Here is a 21,616-nt window from a genome sequence, read left to right on the forward strand (position 1 = left end):
CCATTCAGACTCTGGGGTACGGCACGATGGGGGTACTCAACCTCCTGACCAGAACACCCGCAGGCCACTTCGGCCCGCTGGTGGAACAGCGGGACAGTACTGTCCCACTGAAATCGGGATGTTGGGGAGGAGTGCGCCCTCTATGGGGTGGCGCCCCTGTTCGACCGCACTGGTCGAACACCCCAAGAGCCGGCCCTGGACAAGGCATATCAAACTTGTGTGTGGAGGGTGCCGTGTGTGGTGGCCTCCACTTCTCCATGAATTGCCCACGTCACCTACCAACTGTGGTCGGCACCATCTTCCCTGAGATATTCAGGAAGAGGGCACTTGCGCACAAAAAGAGCAATGGCTCTAGCACAGTGCCAGTCTTTGCATCAAAAGCGTTGCGCCATCTTCCTGAAGTAATCACTGGATAGATGGCTCTGGCTGGCAGAGTGCAGGTAGTATCTGAGCGCAGGGTGTGCAGTGTGGGGCTCCCTGGGGCACACCCTGCACCAATTATAGATATACCTATGCCAGGAGATGAAAGTAAGGAATGCAGTATACACATAATTACACTGTATATAAAACATGTTTTATTACAGTATGTTGGAAGAAGAGATAAAACATTATGCCCTTGTCCTAATTGCACATCATATTTTTATTACCAGTTTTATATTAAACAGTTCTCATTAATACAAGAACTTGGCACCACACATTATAACTAGCATTAGCCCTGCACATTGCAATTCCCATTGCCACCACACAATACAACAAGCACCAATCGCATAATAAAATTAGCATTAATGCCACACATGAGCATTGATATTAGACATTTAAATGAGCATTGAAGTGGCACATTGAACCCAGCACTGAGACTGCACAATAGAACACCACCAATAATCCTCTACAGGTAAATTAGCAAGAAACAATCCCGGGTGCCGTTAAAGGGGAAATTGCTAATAAGCCCCTAAGTAAAACACAGGTAAAGAAACTATGGCCCTCATTCAGAGCCGTACGCTCTGAGCAGAGCGCACGCTCTGAATGAGGGCCGGCCTCCATGAAAATGGAGCGTCCTTCTGGACGCTCGTATAGCTGTGGGTCACCACCCACAGGCTATACGAGCGTGCATTTTGATGGCCGCGATGGTCGAGACCATCGCGACCATCGAAATTGCGAGCCGGAGCCTGCGGTTGAGGTTTTCAACCGCAAGCTCCGGAGTGATTTTGGCTCTATCAGAGCCAAAATCACTCCCACTGACATCACTAGTGTGGGCCGGCTTTTGACGGGTGGCGTTCCCGTGGGAACGCCCCCGTCAGGGAGGTACGCCCCCGGCACGCCTACCAAAGGGGGCGTGCTGTCAATCAACATTGACAGCACGCCCCCTTTGATCGGACACAACGAGCGAAGGAAAGTCCTTCGCTCGTCGTGTCTGGCGCATGCGCACGACGGAGCTCCCTCCGTCGTGCGCATGCTCAGTGCAGACCATCGACCCACTTGCGAGCGGACAGCCGCTCGCGAGTGGGTCTGAATCAGGCCCTATATTCAAACAGCACTAGGGAGTGTTTACAAAAATAAAATACATAAAAAAAATCTAAATAGAAATATTATAATTTGGATGATTAAAATATAAGATTCTAATAGCGTATAATGGCAGATTTTACTCATCTAACAAATAAGCTGAATAAAGTAATTCTTCCAGTTATATAATATACTGGTAAATCATCAGCAGCTCAGACCCTCTTGTCCTTCCTCCCCCACCCCCTCCTGACCCGTATACACAGGGCCGTAACTAGGGCAGCTTCCTCTTCCTTTATTCCCAGCATCTCCTGGCTGCCCCAGGAGTACCTCTATCTCTTCCCTGGCCCTTCCCCATGAGGCCATGGTCCTTTTTCAGGTGCACTATCTTATGTCCCTATTTAAAAAAGAGGGGGGGGGAGGTGCCAATGCTCTCTCTGGCACAGGGCACCAAAAAGTCTAGATACGGCTCTGGTTATACATACCCCTTTGTTTCCTGGTCATCTTTATACCCGTTGCTGTGGCACCAGCTTTACCGGTTTCTAACATTATTATTATTATTGTTTATTTATATGGCACCACAAGGGTTCCACAGCGCCTTACATAGTACATAAACAAAGTACAGAAACAGTTGAACAGAACAAGAAAACAGTGACATACAGTACACGACATTGCAGGACAAGTATATAGTATATAAACATTGGAGTATAGAGTGATGAACAATATAAGTAAAGGAAGGGAAACCACATGAGGGAAGAGGGCCCTGCTCGTGACATTCTAAAGGGGAGGGGCAGACAGACAGGGGTGACACAGATGGGGTAGACAATGAGCATGGGACAGAGGGTTAGGATGACAGATGGATGGATTCCTATTTTACAGTATGTGTGGAAGCCATATGGAGTAAGATTAACACCTCTGACATTCTACTTTACGTGACAGTTATTATAGGTGTCTGTGGAAAGTCACGGTTATTATTTAAGTTACATAAATATTGATGGGTAGCTGGAGCCACTTCATCAAGGGCTATTTAAAGAGTTTGGGTAAGGTGTGAACCAGCAGTCTCAGGTAAATGTGGAAATTGGTGAAAGTAGTTGTTGTAAAGCAGGGATGGGGAACCTCAGGCCCGGGGGCCATATAAGGCCCCCGGAATCATTTGGTCTGGCCCTTGTAGCTTTTTTCTGCTAGCCTCATTTGACTAGCAGGGTGCATGGAATGACACCCTGCAGCCCAAATCTATGCAGCAGTGCCACCTAGAGCATCCTTAGGACACTTCAGACGGTCACACCGCTGCCCTTACAACTCCCCGATGCATCCTAAGGATGCTTTGTCATTTCTGTAATGACCGGCGATTGTGGCCCCGCCCCTGTGTGATATCACACGGAGGGGGCGTGGCCTGCACCAGGCCCGCGAATAATGTTATATATATCAAAATGGCCCTCAGCAGAAAAAAGATTCCCCACCCCTGTTGTAAAGAGATGTTCAGATGTAAAATAATGATAAGTTGTGATGGAGTGTGGATTCCATAAGGCACATTTATTGATTTGGAGGGTGATGGGAGACACGTGAGGTTTGCAGGATATTTATTCCATAGTAAATCATGTGTGTGGGGCCTGGATTTGGTGATATGTCACCAGCTAATAAAAGCAGGAGAGAGAAGTTAATATAGTTGTAGGTGTATAAAACTTTTTTATAGTGACACAACGAGGCTGTAATAGTCAATGTATGATGAAAAGAAAGCACATGCGTTTTTAGAGGAGGTGAGTGTATCAATACGGCTGCAGTGAGCACTGAGAGGCGCGATACAAGGAAAATTAAGGATGTTATAACCTTAGAGGAAGTACAAAAGAGTGTTTTGATAAATAGAAATGTGTAGTACATAGTGAGTTTAGGTAACTTACTTTTAGACCCATTTTAAAGTAATCAGTAACATGTTGGTAAATGCCTAGAGATACATTTTACGATATACTACACTAATGCATATATTTATGTTAAAACTAGCAAAGGGACCTGGCATATGCCAAGCCACCTTGGTCCACCTCCCATTCGGTGAAATAAAAAATTTGGTATGCATATTACCTATCTCTCCTGTATGTGTTTGTTTTTTAATGTGTAGTATAGTTAATGCATTACAATAGACTTCTCCATAAATTGCTGTACTTCTTGAGGAATGAGAACAATACATGGGAGAGATGTACTAAGCTTTGACGAGAGATAAAGAGGAGAAAGACAAAGGGTCTCATTCAGACCCGCTCGCAAGCGGGTCGATGGTACCCAAATGCGCATGCGCACGACGGAGGGAGCTCCGTCGTGCGCATGTGCGAGACCCGGCTACCCCGTCGCTCGGGGTTTCGCACCAAAGGGGGCGTGCTGTCGATGGTGAGTGACAGCACGCCCCCTTTGGTGGGCGTGCCGGGGGCGTGGCTGCCAGACGGAGGCGTTCCCATAGGAACACCTACCGTCTGGGTCCGGCCCCACTGACATCACTAGTGATGTCAGTGGGAGTGATTTTGGCTCTGATAGAGCCAAAATCACTCCAGGGCTTGCGGCAGCGAGACCCTACCGCAGGGTCTCGTCGCAAGCCCGATGGTCGCAATGGTCTTGACCATCGCGACCATCATCATGGACGCTCGCATAAGCTGTGGGTGGTAACCCACAGCTATGCGAGCGTCCAAGAGGCCGCTCCAATGTTAGGTAGGAGGGCCCTGATTCAGAGCGAGCGCTCTGGTCAGAGCGTCCGGCTCGGAATCAGGCCCAAAGTACCAACCAATCAGCTCCTACCTGTCACTTTATAGCCTGTGTTTGAAAAATGACAGGAGCTGATTGGTTAGTACTTTATCTCTCACCACTTTACCTCTCTCCGAGGCTTAGTATGTCTCCCCCAAGATGGGTATACAAATATCTGTATAGCCAATACACAAGTCCACAGACACATGAAAGGAGAGCGCAGCAAACTACCTGAGTAGCCAAACGATATGCTCGATAACGGACTAAGATATATTCCACTTCCGTACATGGCACCATGAAGCTGCAGGAACAGAACACGAGTTTGTATTACTTCATAGTTATCACATTTCTCTATTTCATTATCAGTTTCTTAACTGTGGTGTTAGTTAAATGAATGGAAAGTGCGGTGATTTATCTAAAACAAACCAAAAAATCAATAATGAATATTCCTAGGTCACCGGCAAAGGTTCATTGATTTAATAAGAAAAATGCAGTAAGATAGTTCAACAATATAATGGGATTGGCTGAATCTTATTGTGTCTGACACGAGTTTGCATCCAACGCCTAAACTAACATAGAATCTTATTAAATGTTAAACCTTGGCTTCCTAGGCTGTAGCTGATGGAGTTTCAAATCTTTTTTTTTAAAAGCAATTTTGTGAAAATCAATAATAATGTAATTTCCCCTCAGTATTGGAGATGACATATTTGTAGGAGTTAGTACTTTAAAGCTGCACCCTTGTCAAAGTGACAGAACATTTACTGCAACTTCATTACTTTAAAATGTCTTCTGGAAGGGGGTTTGGGGGGTTGTGGGTTGGGGAGTGGGAGCACAGATCAGAAGCACAGCAGCTGTTTGGTCTTGCAGATCTTCCCAAAACCCCTTTGTCCGCAGCAGTGTCACAAAGCCTCGTTTTTTTGTCCGAGGATGCAAGACAAAGGGCCTGATTCAGAGCCGCTCGTAAGCGGCCGCTCGTTCGCTCCGAGCGATGTTTGCCCAACTGCGCATGCGTACGGATCGTTATACACATGCGCGAACCAGTCAGTGCGGTCGAAATTCATGTGCTCGCAAAATAGCGAATGCCTGAAAATTTGAGTGACAGAAAGAGGCGTATGTGGGTGGTAACAGGGGAAGGTGCTTGAAAACGGGGAGTGGAAATCAGAACGCAGGCGTGCTTAAAGGTCAAAACGGGCGTTTTATGGGTGTGCATAATTAAAACAGCAGCGTCATTGACCACGTCACTGGGTTATTTTATAGCCAGAACTGCTCGCAAGATTGTGGTAGCAAAAACCAACCACAAGAATAGCGAGCAGCTCATACGCTGGTCGATGTACTCGATTAATCTAATAAATAGCGGACATGACGTAGGATGCGAGCGGGCAGGGGGCGTAGTCTTCCAAAAAACGACCGCAAGTTTTGTTCGCTCGTTCAGACCTAGAGGCGTGAACAGACCGCAAAGAGCGAACGGTTCATTTGAATAGCCACCCCTATATTCTGGACGAGCGAGCGCTAATTGCGTCCGGCTCTGAATCAGGCCCAAAGCGCGGAACCCAATGGCAGTATGGAGAGCAATAGGTGGTAACAGAGTTATAAATGATCCTCTACATGATCCTAACTGCTTTTCATTTTCATGTTGCCCTATGAGAGCAAACAGCATTTAAAAACCTGTCAGCAGTATTAACACATAATTGGCAACATTTGTTGCAACAAAGTTAACAATAAACTAACAGTGGTTACGGCCAGTGGTGCAGAGGGGGGGGGGAGGTACTAATTTCCCGGGTCCGCCTCCTGCCCCCCTCTCCCACTCTTACCTGTCTCCCCAGCCCTGTGCGCTGGGTCCAGGGAGGCTGCTGCTACTGATTATCAGCAGCAGTCTCCTCTGGCCATGCCCACGAAAGTACCCGGACCCGGCACAGCTCTCTACAGGCCTGGTTGCGGCTGCTTGACATGTGCTGTTACAGTTATTAGGGGAGAGGGATGTCAGAGCCCAGTCTATGAACTTGATACATGATAGCAGGGCCGTAACTAGGAGTGTGCGAGTGGTGGCGCTGCACAAATCACATGGCTTCGTAGGTGGCACCGTCGCAATCCCACAGCCCTTGCTTCTGGCTAGCAGGGTGCTCGGGATGGCATCCTGCAGCCAGGATCGCTGCCGCAGTGCCGCACGGAGCTAGGCGTTTAGGATTAGTATTTTTGTTGCAAAGGAATTATATACTATAGTAAGCAAAGTGATACTACACGTGGTGTGAAGCATGGCGTGACTCTCTGGTATTGGATTGATGCCTTTTTACACTTGATAGCGTCTCAGCGGGTGGTTCAGGTATCAGCAGCTGCGAAAGCACTAATATAGTAATGCAGCAGGAGGCGCCGCTCTCCCTGCATACATGCATTAATGATCTGAGCTGTGTTCTTGGATGCAGCATCGGATCATCTGCGCGTCCCTCAGCCGGCTGAGTGACCACGGGGTCGCGCAAGACGGCCATCGCAGATTGCCAAAAGAGGCCGGCGACATGCCTGCGTTTTGGGAAATGGTGGCTGTTGCCGTCCCTTCCTCGCCCACAAACGGCAACAGACTGTCAATGGCTGACAGTCTCCTGCCGCTCTGCGTGCGATCTGTGTTCAGAATCAGCCCCTCAATTCAGTTCCATAAAGCAGCTACATCCATGTCAGCACCAGTGTCCAGGGTACCCGTACAGTGTAATTTAGTTGCATTAGTCAGGCGATGCTCACAGTACTGTAATTCTAATTAAAATAGGGCTAAAAGTTATGTTGCACATCAAAGGGGACAGCTCACTTCAGTACAGTATAATTCTCATTACCTGTAATCTTGTATTGGAGGCAACGACCAATCCATTCCTCAAAATAGAGTGCCAGTTTTCAATGTGCGAGCCACTGTTGACAGCAGACATAAAACAAGGCAAGTTTAAAAAATAAAATAAAAAATTCCTTTCTATAGGGAAGAAAACAATGTAAGAATGCACACATTTCATGTCATTGCAATAAGTGTCTGTCAGCATCTTTGCACTTTCTCATTCTGTCCTGTGACCTGTCTGATTGGATCTGTATGGGCCTATCAGAGTCCTCCAACTCTGTAAACTGCATCGACTGCCTTGCAAAAAAAAAAAAATTATATCACAATCCGGACTCATGCTTCAGGTAACAATGGCATTTCCAGGGTAGAGACTCCCATTGCGTTTCTATGTGATGGACTGGACATTAGCAGAGGTTGGTTTTGCCTTTTAAATAATTGCCGCTTTAAATGTGCAGCTGAGAACGCCAAAATCGTGCCACTTCACAAAAGCCGCAACCGACTACATAAACCCCTTATTGTGTACCGCACATGTTTTTTCTCTTACTATTTAGAGTTATAAAAGTATAGTCTATAAGCATGGAGAGAGTCTCTGGCTACCTGCAAAGTCAGTCTATGCTGGTGTGAATGGCCTCCCTAACAGGTATCTGGGGCATACTTGTTGACTTGGAATCAGTATGATTTACCGCCGGACCCATGCCCGGCGGTTGGAATCCCGACAGCGGCATCCCGGCAGAGGAGGAAATCCCGATCGTCCAAGGTAAGTATTCTCTTCGATTTCTACCCCCTAACCCTAATCCTCCCTTAGGGGTGCCTAACCCTAACCTTCCCCCCCAGTGCCTAACCCTAATCCCCCCTCTAAGTGCCTAACCCTAAGCCCCCCTTCCCCTTGCCTGACCCTAACCTACCGGGGGAGTGCCTAACCGTAAGTCCCCCCCCAGGAACCTTAAACCTATCCCTCCCCCCCCCCCCGTGGCTATCCGCGTTCGGCGCCCGGCGTCCCTTCGATTGGGATTGGAATGCTGGGCGCAACGGTCTCTCGGCGTCGGTAAAATGACAGGCGTCTAGTTTTAGACGCCTGTCATTTAACGCTCGCCGGGATTAGTCAGGAAGCCGGCTGTCGGGATTAGGTCCACCGGCTTCCCGATTGCATACCGTTGACTTTTCATCTCTCCTCTCCGGGAGAAGCCTGGAGCTGCGATGCAGATGACCACTAAGGGGGGGCTCTTCACTTCATTAGTCCCAACCCTCTAATGTGAGAAAATTTTGCAAATCGTTAGTCCATGGGTTTGCCTAAAATAATGCAGTTCTGGAATTGCATCACATTGGTCCCCTCCTTATGGACCTGCAATTCCTGGTATTAGTTCTCCATCCTGTCCACTTCACTAGTAAGTATGTGAGATGTGGAAGACCCACCCACTCTTCCAGGGTAATACCAGAAAAATCGGGAGTCCCCAGGACATGTCTGGAGAGTAGGTATGTATGATCTGGGGCCACCCCAAGAAACTCCCAAAAATATAGAAAGTGGGAGTTTGTAATTCAGTCTCCAAAAGATGATAACCATTGGTCCCATAAGAAGTGATTTACAATACACACAATAGAAATGATCTATAATAATAATAATAATAATAATAATTGTTCAGTATTATTTGTGAATCGCTACATAGAGGAAACTGCAATGGAAGAAAACGAAATAATGATCCCACCAGCATAAACTTACTGAAATGCAAATGTGCTCCCGAAAAGTTTTTTAGCAGCTCTGAAATTTGCTTCTTTGGCTGGTGGACTGCTGAGAAGGAGGAACTGGTGAGGGGTATGCATAAATTTCAGTTGCTGCAAAACATAAAATATACATTGAAATATTAGCCTGGGTGTTACAGTGTAAATGTGCAGCAATCCACAGTACAGAGCTATTTGCTCTCATTGACTGAAGTTGATCATTCAAAGCTAGTTACTATGGGTTCTTGCATATTTCAAATTTAAGTAACTGTAGGGTTATTTTATATATGTAACTGACAATATACTTTGCTGGTCCTATGCAATGTGCTGTCTAGATTACCCCCTTCCTTACAGGAACCTGTGACGGACCAATAAATTGATTTGAGCAACGCTATCCAAATAGAAGATCGACACTAAATAGGTTGATCGTCAATAGGTCGACACCAGATGGTCGACATTGAAAATGTCGACAGTGCAAACGGTCGATATGGTAAAAGGTCGACAGGTTAAAATGGTCGACACATGTTTTATCAACATTTTTAATGTTAGCGTTAGGCACTTGGTGGATGGCTAGGCTTAGGCACCCAGGAGGGATGATTATGGTTAAGCACTAGGTGGAGGGTTAAAATCAGGGTTAAATTGAAAAAAAATATATGCTGACCATTTCTGTGTAAACCATTTGTGTGTCAACCATTAGTACCTTTTGTCCCTGTGGACCTAGTGCATGTTGACTATTTGGTATCGACCTATTGTCGACCTTTTTATTGTCAATCATTTATACCAAACCCTTCAGCAACTGCCCTTCTGTGTATTATTCTATGAAGCTGCAAAACTTTGAGCCCACAACACAAATGCCATTGCAGAAAGTCATTCAACTATTTTGCACATAGATTAACGCTAATATAACATTGTGTTGGGGTGCAAAATTGTGTTCCTATAAATGGGATGACCCAGCTGGTTGCAAAGCTGTGCAGATCGTACATTGTGGGTGGAATTCTGCAAATCTTCTTCCCTCTCTACAAAATTCCCTGATTTTTATAGTCCTTACCCCCTATGCTTCAAGTGGGAATTCCACATACACAATTCTGTTTATATGAAAACTGTGATACATGAAATAAGATCAACTATGATGTACCTTGTACCTTATTTTCATAATCTATTTTAAAGCAGCAATTTTTATTTCCTTTAAATAAGTTAAAGTTAAGTACCTTTTCTTCACTTTTTCAAAATCTCTCTGGAGGGTAGACAAGTATGGCTGCCGGTCACAAGCACTGGCACCAAGACTGCTGGTGGGCCCAGGTGCTGGAGGGGGGTGGGAGATGGCCACAGGATGGAGTGTGGCTATGCCCCCTTATTCAGTGCTTACTCATGGTGCGCACCAGGAGGGCGTGGCCATGCCATAGCATGTGGTATGGTTATGCCTCCCCTGCACTCAAAGGCCCTGGTCAGTCTAAATCATACACTCCACCCCCCCCCACTCTCGTTGCCCTTGGTCACAGACACAAGCTTTCAGCATGTTATGTGATGGCAGAGGGGGGAGAAGAAGGAGAAGTATTTTACAGTTCATACATATTTCATTGGGGTTTCAAAGCCTATCTGCTCACTACTTCATGTTCCATATGACTGTGGTTACCTTGGTAGTCACATGACACAGTGGAAACTCAGCAGAATAATAAATAATTAATAGAAGCCTTAAGAAACAAACCACGGACAATTGTTTATTAATGATCTTATTCTTATAGCTTGTCACAATAATTTAAAACATACAAACACTATCATTGGATTACTGCCTTAAAATATGAATGTGACTTGGATGAACTGCATTAAAAAAGAAAGTACTTTTAAACTTAGAATGATTTGACGGGACGGCCCCACAGTGAAAGACATGACTTTAAATCAATGTTTTTACTATTGTTAAAATTTTTAGCATTTCTGCCAACACATGCTCAGGAAAGGGAAGTTTGTCAACACTTACACTTTTTTTTAAATCTTTTTCAGGCAGTTTTGAAACTGCCGTATTTACTAAAGGCAAAACCGCCACAAAGGCACCGTTTTTTTCAACTCCCCTCATTACAAATCACCATTCAGATTTTTCACATGTAAAGAATAGAAACTAAGGGCCTGATTAAGATTCAGGTTGGATCGCAAGTCTGCGTTCACACGCACTCACTAGCTGCGAAAATATGGTAATGAATGTATACGCACTGCCACCACACCATATTATGAAGACGCCCAGCACTTCATAAGGACAAAGACGCCCCCTTACCTTCACTAACATCCGTAATAATGTGCAAGATCGCAAAACATCGGTACAATCGAGAACCATCGGACCAAGACGCAGAAAAGTGGTTGAGCTGACCGTCCCGCAGGTATTGTTAAACTTCCTGCACGCAGTGAGTACTCAGGCTGCGTATGGGTTTGCTGTGGATAATTTATGCACGCCCCGGCTACGGCGTTCGAATGCACTGACACGCCTGCGTTTGCACGACCACCCCCCGTCACCACCCACAAAAGGCACTTCCTGTCAATCACTGAGTACTGGGTCTGCGTACTGCCTGCGATCGCATTCCCGACCGCAGTGCCTGGTTCGCGCATCCACACTGCATCTTATATGCATGCGCAGAATGCAGACATCGGCTGGCTGCGTGCGAACAGAGCATTGCAATCCAACCTGAATCAGGCCCTACGTTCGCCTCTGTCTGAGCTGTGTTACCAATCAAAAGTCAGCACAATACAGTGCATTTATTATGTGGGCTAATGGTGGAAATAATTATCTTATGGGGCAATATTATTTAATAAATATATTAGGGGACCAAATTAATAAGTAATTCGGTTAATAATAAAAATAATTATCATTATTATTTTATTTATACAGTAATTTTGTTATTAATTACATTATGTTACCAATATCAACTAATTGCTAATAGGGCCAATAAAAAAATATTTTTTAACAGGGGTAACTATTTATATTTTACGACGCTATATATATTGCCCACATCATAAAATATTAATTGTTTTCCATGTCAAAAATAAATTTTAAATGGCCTTATTAACAATCAATCAATTAATATTGGTAACTTAATATATTTAATAAACAATATTGATCTATTAATCTTAGTGATCACTGATTTAGCTCCTACCACAGTGACGGAGTAGGGCGATTTTATGCCCTGTGCTTTCCCGCCCCCGAACATGTGACTTCATGATGCCACTAGCACCAGACAGTAAAGCACTGGCTGGGTGTGAAATGGCACCCTGCAGCCTGGCTGCACACCCAGCTAGTGCTTTACTGTTGCTCGGAGCATCAGAATTACAGGCTGTAGGGTCCGTTATAGGCATCCTGCAAGCCAAGCGTGGATGCCGTGGGGCAGTGATGTTGCGACCCCCGGGGCCCTCTGTCCTGGGCAATGATACACTCGTACACCTATAGTTACATCCCTGCTCTAATTTATTCAGTTAACTAGCTGAAGTACCTGGCGTTGCTCGGGCTTAAATCTTCAAGTTATTAAGTTAGGCATTCCAGACCAATTGCCATCCCTCTGTGAAGTTTTCATCCAAATCCATCCAGTGCAAGGCACAGAACAGGCCCCCCGGGTCAAAGCTCTGCCCAGCGTAAACCAAACGGGGGTCCGACCAGGACCCTAATGCCCCTAAAACCTGACCAGGATCCAACTGGAGCGCCTCATGTTGGTTTCATGCCAATCGGTGCAAGGGTGTCCGAATACATGACCGGACAGATAAACAAACAGACCAATAAATTTATATATAAGATTATATTGTCTCCTTAAGAGTTTTGGCATTCATAAAGATAATGTGGTCAATGCATTTGATGCAAAAACTAATGTGATAAAAGATTTCTACCATAGATGTGCTTTTCCTGAAAACCGAACACACCCAAGCTTTGGAGTATCGAGTAGAAACAGAGTCCCGGCTCGGATCACTTTTGGGGTTCCGAGTAGAAACAGAGTCCAGTCTCGGGTCTGCTGTAAGTTCGGAACTCAGATTTATAAACCCGATCTCAGTTTTGGATTGCATGTTAACAGGCCCAAATGACATGACTTTAGCTGTTTTGATCAATTTGAAAGAATTCCATATCCAAAACTGTCCCAAACCAAAACATTTGAGGGCGGTTTTGCAAAAACCAAACCACGAGGGTCCGCTCACATCTCTAACTTCTACATGCGTAATATAAAAACTGTCAGCTTGCCTGCAAAAGTCTCTGTGTAATTCTAATTTTGTGGATTGTCTATTATCACTTCTAATATCATCATGTAATTGTGATATTTTGTCATACATCTGTGGTTACTTTGAATTGCACTGATCTAATAAAAAAAGATTAAACAACAGAGATACCTTTATGAAAAAACAACAGAAATACCCTGCAACCCCCATAGTGGACAGTCTACTTATCACTTTCTCAATAACACCACCTTCACAATAATAATATATGCTACTGTAGGGTGCACATTGACCCATAGGCAGTGATATGCGGTGAGGTAAATGGCTGGGGAGGCACTGGCTAGTATCAGAGCCGGATTTAGACATACATATATGAACCCGAGGGTTCATGTGGGCATTATACAAAGGTGCAGCAGTATATGGTGCTGGAAATTTGGGGCCTGATTCAGACCTGCTCGCGATGTTGCCCAAGTGCGCATGTGCACGACGGAGGGGGCTCCGTCGTGCGCATGCGCGAGACCCGAATAACAACGGCCAAGCCATCGTTATGGGCCTCGCACCAAAGGGGGCGTGCTGTCGATGGTGATTGACAGCACGCCCCCTTTGGTGGGCGTGCCGGGGGCGTGGCTGCCCAGACGGAGGCGTTCCCATGGGAACGCCTACCGTCTGGGGCCGGCCCCACTGACATCACTAGTGATGTCAGTGGGAGTGTTTTTGGCTCTGATAGAGCCAAGAGCATCATTTTGGCCGCTCGCTATAGCTGTGGGTGGTTACCCACAGCTATGCGAACGGCCAAGGAGGCCGCTCCAAAAAGGGACGGCCCTGATTCAGAGCGAGCGGAATAGTGTGGAATAGGTAGACGGGGGAGGCAGTGCCTCACCTGCCATACACTTTGTACTTCAGAGTTTTGACTATAAAAATTATTAGAATAATACAAAACAGATATTTCTAATATTTTCTTTAAATTTTTCTTATAACTTTTATAGTAAAAACTGTGGAGTATACCTAAGTATGACAGGAGAGGCTCTGCCTCACCTGACGGCACATCACTCCCATAGGACACAGTAACATAGGACACAGTAACATAGGACACAGTAACATAGTGTAAAGTAGATTATTACAGTATACATGTGACTCATGGGTTATAGAAATATTACAATTACTTTGTCATATGTAGCTTATATACTATATGATGTCTGAAATGTGTGAGAAATGTCAATATACATAATTTGAATACAAATTGAACTTAAAGTAGAAGGCAGGTAAAATGCCTTGTATTGTAATGCGGAGCTCCCACAGTTCTTCAAACTCACAATGCGGAGACCTCTAAGGGCAAATGCCCCTGTACAGAGCCAATTGCTGCAAGCTGTTTGGGTGAACCATGACTGAAGCTGGGGAGAACCATGGGCGTTTAAGTGGAAGCCCTCTGCAGGGGAACCCCATGGTCCTGCTACTTAGTATGCCACGATGGTAGGGTGTAGAGCATTGCTACATGGAGTTCTACTTTCAGATCCATTAGATCATTGATTTTACAGTGTGTTTTGCGAAGTGTAAATGGCTTAGCACTAGGTAGGGAGAACAGACATTATCCATTAGGGAACATGAAATAATTGACTTTCACAAATGCAATAAAGAGAAAATGCAGATAAAAACCATGCCATAGGCAAAGAGACAGCATAATATATCATATATATCGCACGCATCATTCCAATGACATCTATTTGAGGAAGGAGGGGAGAGGGACTTACCCTGTTAACTGGCAATTTCACTATATGAGATCTATTACTTGAAATAACCCTGAAAAAAACAAGCAATGAGTAAACAGATGTCCTTTTTTTTTTTACTTACTAGCTCTCAGTATGTGTTAGAGATTTACATGGTAATTATGCAGAGAATGGCACACTTTGCCGATATCTTCCCAACCATTTCCCTCATTGCCGTTCCTTAATGTGCGAGGTAACAATGTGGAAATAACTCTATCTAATTGCTTTAGTCTCTCCTCCACAGGTGCAACGTGACATAACGCTCTCTGCTCGCTCGCCACTAAAAATAAGGACTGCAGCTAGAGAGCTGAGCCACCAACAGAACGTCAGGCATTAACGTCTAAAAGGTATTCTTTTTTTTTTTTTTTAGTCCAAATATGGCAGCCATTGGCAAGTTGTTGATGATGATGATTGCTATATCTTAACTCCGACTGAAAAAAGATGCACTCCAGGCCTACCTTGATGTGGGCGCATATCTCCACTGAGTAATTTAAGATACATGCGGTTAAAAATACAAATATTGTGCCAGTAGGCTTACGCCTACGTTTGGGTCACAAAATTGTGGTCTATTTTAAATGAGGCCTCTAGTTTCCTAACTGTTTATTTTGATTAATTGATATTAATCTGTGACACAAGACAGTTCAACAATTGCTGCCAAAAGGGGGGATAAAATAGTTTCTGATGTTGCAAAACTGGCGCAATTATGGCGAATTGCCGGGGAGTTTTAAGTTGCCAATAGAATGCGTACAGATACAAATATGCCTGAAACCTGCCAGAATCAATGTCAATGCAATGCAAGTCATAGTAATAATTTTTTGAATGTCAAACATACAAGTCCCCAGATGTAACAATCGACAAGTCGTGAAGTCGCTGAAAAGGCACCAGAATAGCTCTCAAGAGAATAATCGCTAAGCAGTTCTTTGTTCCCTCAATTTTTCCAATACCAGTCTAAAGCCCCGTACACACTGAACGATTTATTTAAACAATATGAACGATAACGATATCTTTGAACGATATATCGTTGAAATCGTCCAGTATGTATGCACTTACCGACGAACGATGCGCGCTCCCACGTGTCGTTAACGATAACCCCAGTCGTCTGTACATGCAGTCCAATCTGGGGATATCGTAAGCGATGCCATGCTGCCAAATGCAGCATGCCCCCCCGCCGTCGTTCGTTGTTGCCGACATCGGCAAGTGTGTTTGCCCTTGCCAAAGCCGGCACCCCTGCCGGGCCCGCCGCATCTGACATCACTCCGTACACGCATCTTCCAGTGTGTATGCGGCTTAAGCAGAAAAGCTAGTGCTTCTTCTGCTTGAGGGTGCATGGCTTCAGAACCCACAGCTTAGCGAGAGCAGCCAGGAGGCCGGGACAAAAAAAAAAAAACGGCCGCCCTGATTCATAGCGAGCACTCGCTTTTTGCGAGCGGCTCTGAATCAGGCCCTTAGTTCACAATTAAGAGTAAAAAACAGTTGCATTTATAGGGGGCAAATGGTCGGCACAGTATCACTTTGCCACCATCAACATCGCCAATTTTCCCTCGACACACCACAGAGGTGCACAGGAAAACCGTTGGGGTAACTTATTCTACGCAGCCACATATAGCGGGGAATCATAGAATGATTTCCTCTATGAACCGCTAATACAAGGCGATAGAACTGATCTAATGCATTGCTGCTCTTATATATGAGTCAGACTATCTCATTGTAGCCTGTGCTCGGAGAATATATTTCTGATTTTCCCAGTAGTACAGAAACAAATTTGATTTGGAAGCTAATAGATTTCTCAGGAAACTGTGTAGACGTTAAAGTGTATAAATAGCAGCACAAACCATTGCAGCAAAGGATGGGCTAAGGAATCTTGCTTGTCCATCTGCTTCTTGATTTCCAAATAAGGTGCCTAAAACAAATAAAAATAATATTGCTGAACTTACTCCAAGCAAGCATGTACAATACATAAATGAAGTGTGATGATCAATTTAATGATGAGAAATGTACTTAGTAAGTTAAAGTGGCATTTGCAAGCCTAACAGTTTGAAGTGTAAGCTTTGACAGAACGGTCTACTAGAGTCTTATGGGAGTATGCCTTCTTATTTTTCGTGTAACCCCCATCAAACCCATTGCTCATTGCACCGACTTCCTCCTCTCAATGAATATCCCCTGCATTTTATATCTACTAAATAACAATGGTTCCTTTGGGTAACCACTTTGGCCAAGTATGCTCGGTTGATGCCAAGACCACATGAAGCTAAGGCCATGGTAGTCTACTTCCACCCGTGGTAACCTAATCCACCCGTATAGACCAAGATCTGTCGTCTGCATGTGAAAGCCAAATCCGCCCACCGTTTTTACGTCTGCAGCGGCATCTCGAGTTGCACCAACATGCTGCAAAAGATTTGTCTGAAACCGTTGTCCGAATTCCATTCGCACACTACGATTGAGCGTGGAAGCCAGCTTGCATGCCCATCAAACTCCCATGAGACAGAACAGTAACAGCGGATGTAGTTGCAGATTTCTTACTTTGTCGCATGAGCAGTCCAACTCAGAATCAGGTCAACTATTTCATAGAACCCTTTACCAGGCTTCTTTGGTTCTGTAACTACGGTGACCCCCAAGCAACCAGGGGGAAACTATATAACTGTGTAGGGATGTTACAGCTATTAAAAGGCAATTGTATATAGAGAACAAGGGGTGTCAGTCATGGAGCTGTAACAGAGATACTGTATCTGAATCGAGGTACAAGGGACTTGGAGGACTACAACATGAAAGATGGACAGGTCCATTAAGGCACAGGTTTGCTGAACGCCTCAAAAAGTAGTCCATATTGATACAGTGTAATATAACAAATTTGGCTTGCCACCAACGTCATGAGCACAGAGATCTGAAAGCCTCATCTTTTGTTTGTTCCACCAAACTTGGAGAAGTTTATAATTTGTGGAAGAAAAAAAAAATCAACTTTCGACAAGATATTTGTGTATTGCTAATCTTTATTTACTAAAACTATTTTCTAAGGAACAAATACTGTATGTACAGTGACATTCCGTTGTGCAAAAGCAATATTTAGTCTGTCACCAGGTGGCGCTGCCACATTCACAGGAAGCTCTTTGTCATGCATGTATATGTTCCTGTGCATGTATATGTTCCTGTGCATGTATATGTTCCTGTACAGATTAGAAAAAGACTCATTTTGCTCTGATTGTTCAAGAGCATCAAGATGAGATGGTATAAAGGCTTCAAAGTTAGTGCTTGCATCCTCCTGGGCTTTTGTGCTTGACATCCAAAACTATAGATACAAGTATATTCTTATATTGAATAGTCTATTTCTTTGATTTTAATATAATCAACAATATTTTAGATGCATTCATATATTTATTTAATGTAATTCATCATTTAATTCCTGCAAATCTGATATTTAGAGCGATATCATCCAATAAGCACTGAGGTTGGACCTGCAGGGGAGTGACTTTATTCACTGGTAACTCGGGGGAGGTCTCTTGCCTGCTTTCATTACTACATTTACATGTGCTGTAGCGCAGTGCTTACATACTTTAGGCGGCCTCCCGCAAATGTACTTACCGCTCCCTTTGTATTCACCTGTAAAGCTACTTGAAGGAAAGTGTTGTAAGTGCTCTTGGTGTCACAGATTTTGATCAGGGTAGTTGTCTTGAGTAATAATCCTGATGGTATCTGTCCAATATAGTCAAAGCTTCAGTAGCAATCTTCGTTAAGGTACACAGAGTGCTCCGGTTTCTGCAGGCTGGCGGGGGTGGTAGAATACAGGTGTCACCGCAAGCACTCATCAGGGAAGGAGCTGATCTTTTAATCAGGCTCAGATGAGAATCGCGCCTCTGCTGGCAGCGCTGTTTCTCCATATAGGTCAGTATACAGTGGTTTCTGTATTAGGTCTATGCAAAATGTCCCAACGCGTATCGGCCTCTGATTGGCCTTCTTCAAGGGAGGTGTGTTTTCAATTATTGCAACCAACAGCTCATTTGTAGATGAGATGACGCAAGAAGGTTAGAGGAACATTGACCTTGTTCTTGTGAGATATAAGTGTATCCTCTTATGAAGCCGTCTTCAATTACTGAAAAACGCACATTGGCTGGAAGCTACTAAATTAGAAACCATCATACTGTTTGCCCAGCAGATATTCTTTGAGCAGCTTTTAGAGTCACAATAAAAATGTGTGATGCAATTTGTCCAAAGTTAAAATGAAAAGAGCACGGTGCCTTGCAGTATTTACAGACGGACAGAATAATGTGCGGGGAGAAGGAATCGTGAACTTTGTGATAACAACACCTTAGCCAGGTTTTTACAGTAGCACTGACATTGTGTCGAATACATCAATGATCGGGAGTGGTACCGTATCTCATTTGTAACCGGTACCGCAAGTAATATGAAAGCAACATGGAGATGGAAGATCATAACTGACAAATATCCAAATATTTCAGAAATATTACATTCTTCCCATCATCAATACAGGACATGGATAATATACATTGCTACATTCGCGACCATAACACCCAGATAAGCAACAGAGCAAAGTAACCAAGTGTTAGGTGCCCTAGTGGGGAGTAAGAAGTAGATGAAAGTAGAGAAAGGAGAAGCACAAGTGGTTAGAGGGCCCTGCTCGTAAGAGCTTACATTCTACAATGAAGTGCTATTGACTCCTCAATTTGTAGAACATGTGCCAAAAGGAACTGTTGTGTTTGGATCATGCAGACTATACCACACAGTGTAAACAAAACGCTGCCCTGCATGTGTGGGCTACATGCAAAGAATTAAACATATTTGCACCCCTGTCTTTGCAACATGGTTTGTTCCAGATAAGAAGCTACTGGCTTTGTTCCCCATGTGAGAACCAGCCTCATACTGTTTCCAAGACACAACAGCTCCTTTTCTTAGACGTGTCACCTCTGTCCTTTGTGCCGTCTTTTGGTACAACATAAAATAAACTTCACTTACGCGTTCACACTGACATAACAATAAAAGCGCTCACTTGTGTCATCTCTCTGATGGAAGTGATGCTGTCCAGTGCTTTCATTACTCTGTCATAGTTCTTTTTCTGTGGAAGGAAAATACAGCTGTGTCAATGGTGAAGTATAAATAAAATGAAATTGCAATGTAAAAGGCAGAGACAGCTCTCAGGCCTGGTCCTGCGGGACAACGCTGCATGATATCCAAAGTGTCAGGTGTGGTCATATTTATAACTCCATGAACAGCCGCCGCATGCACACGCATAGAGAGGCAGCAGGGAAACATTGATTTTGAAGTGTAAATGACTTTCCTTATCTACAGTGCATCCGGAAAGTATTCACAACGCTTCACTTTTTCCACATTTTGTTATGTTACAGCCTTATTCCAAAATGGAATAAATTTGTCATTTTTGTCCTCAAAATTCTACACACAATACCCCATAATGACAACGTGTAAAAAGTTTTTATGAGATTTTTGCAAATTCAATAAAAAAAAAAAAACACTAAGAAATCACATGTACATAAGTATTCACGGCCTTTGCCATGAAGCTCAAAATTGAGCTCAGGTGCATCCTGTTTCCACTGGTCATCCCTGAGATGTTCCTACAGCTTAATTGGAGTCCACCTGTGGTAAATTCAGTTGATTGGACATGATTTTGAAAGGCATACACCTGTCTATATTAGGTCCCACACTTGGCAGTGCATGTCAGAGCACAAACCAAACATGAAGTCCAAGGAATTGTCTGTAGACTTCCGAGACAGGATTGTCTCGAGGCACAAATGTAGGGAAGGGTACAGAAAAATATCTGCTGCTTTGAAGGTCCCAATGAGCACAGTGGCCTCCATCATCCGTAAATGGAAGAAGTTCGGAACCACCAGGACTCTTTCTAGAGCTGGCCGGCCGTCTAAATTGAGCGATCGTGGGAGAAGGGCCCTAGTCAGGGAGGTGAACAAGAACCCAATGATCACTCTGTCAGAGCTACAGCATTCCTTTGTGGAGAGAGGAGAACCTTCCAAAAGGACAACCATCTCTGCAGCAATCCACCAATCAGGCCTGTATGGTAGAGAGGCCAGATGGAAGCCACTCCTTAGTAAAAAGCACATGGAGTTTGCCAAAATGCACCTGAAGGACTCTCAGACCATGAGAGACAAAGATTGAACTCTTTGGCATGAATGCCAGGCGTTATGTTTGGAGGAAACCAGGCACCGCTCATCACCAGGCCAATACCATCCCTACAGTGAAGCATGCTGGTGACAGCATCATGCTGTGGGGATGTTTTTCAGTGGCAGGAACTGGGAGACTAGTCAGGATAGAGGGAAAGATGATGCAGCAATATACAGAGACATCCTGGATGAAAACCTGCTCCAGAGCGCTCTTGACCTCAGACTGGGGCGACGGTTCATCTTTCAGCAGGACAACGACCCTAAGCACACAGCCAAGATATCAAAGGATCGGCTTCAGGACAACTCTGTGAATGTCCTTGAGTGGCCCAGCCAGAGCCCAGACTTGAATCCAATTGAACATCTCTGGAGAGATTTGAAAATGGCTGTGCACCGACACTTCCCATCCAACCTGATGGAGCTTGAGAGGTGCTGCAAAGAGGAATGGGCATCAACAAAGTATTGAGCAAAGGTTATGAATACTTATGTACATGTGATTTCTTTGTTTTTTTATTAAATTTGCAAAAATCTAAAAAATTTTTTTACACGTTGTAATTATGGGGTATTGTGTGTAGAATTTTGAGGACGAAAATGAATTTATTTTATTTTGGAATAAGGCTGTAATATAACAAAATGTGGAAAAAGTAAAGCGTTGTGAATACTTTCCGAATGCACTGTAATCTCTGTGTCCCTCAGGGGGAGTGGACTCTAATGGATTTAGAGTTGTAGTGCCTCAGCAATGCATGTTACAGTACCTGCTATCAGTGTAATATCTACAACTAACTTGC

General features: G+C 44.3%; 1 protein-coding gene across 1 annotated transcript in view; it reads right to left on the reverse strand.

Annotated features, from left to right (window-relative positions):
- PARP8 (poly(ADP-ribose) polymerase family member 8) overlaps positions 1–21,616 on the reverse strand; it is a 245,726-nt gene that overhangs the window by 11,184 nt on the left and 212,926 nt on the right. The window contains exons 17-22 of the mRNA XM_088469494.1: positions 19,691–19,775; positions 16,524–16,591; positions 14,677–14,725; positions 8,751–8,863; positions 7,041–7,113; positions 4,453–4,522 (exon numbers count right to left, since the gene is read on the reverse strand). Coding sequence (XP_088325620.1) covers positions 4,453–4,522; positions 7,041–7,113; positions 8,751–8,863; positions 14,677–14,725; positions 16,524–16,591; positions 19,691–19,775 — 458 coding nt within the window. The remainder of the gene's footprint in view (positions 1–4,452; positions 4,523–7,040; positions 7,114–8,750; positions 8,864–14,676; positions 14,726–16,523; positions 16,592–19,690; positions 19,776–21,616) is intronic.

This window comes from Taudactylus pleione, unplaced genomic scaffold (genome assembly GCF_031769625.1).
Source record: "Taudactylus pleione unplaced genomic scaffold, aTauple2 ptg000092l, whole genome shotgun sequence".
Taxonomy (NCBI): domain Eukaryota; kingdom Metazoa; phylum Chordata; class Amphibia; order Anura; family Myobatrachidae; genus Taudactylus; species Taudactylus pleione.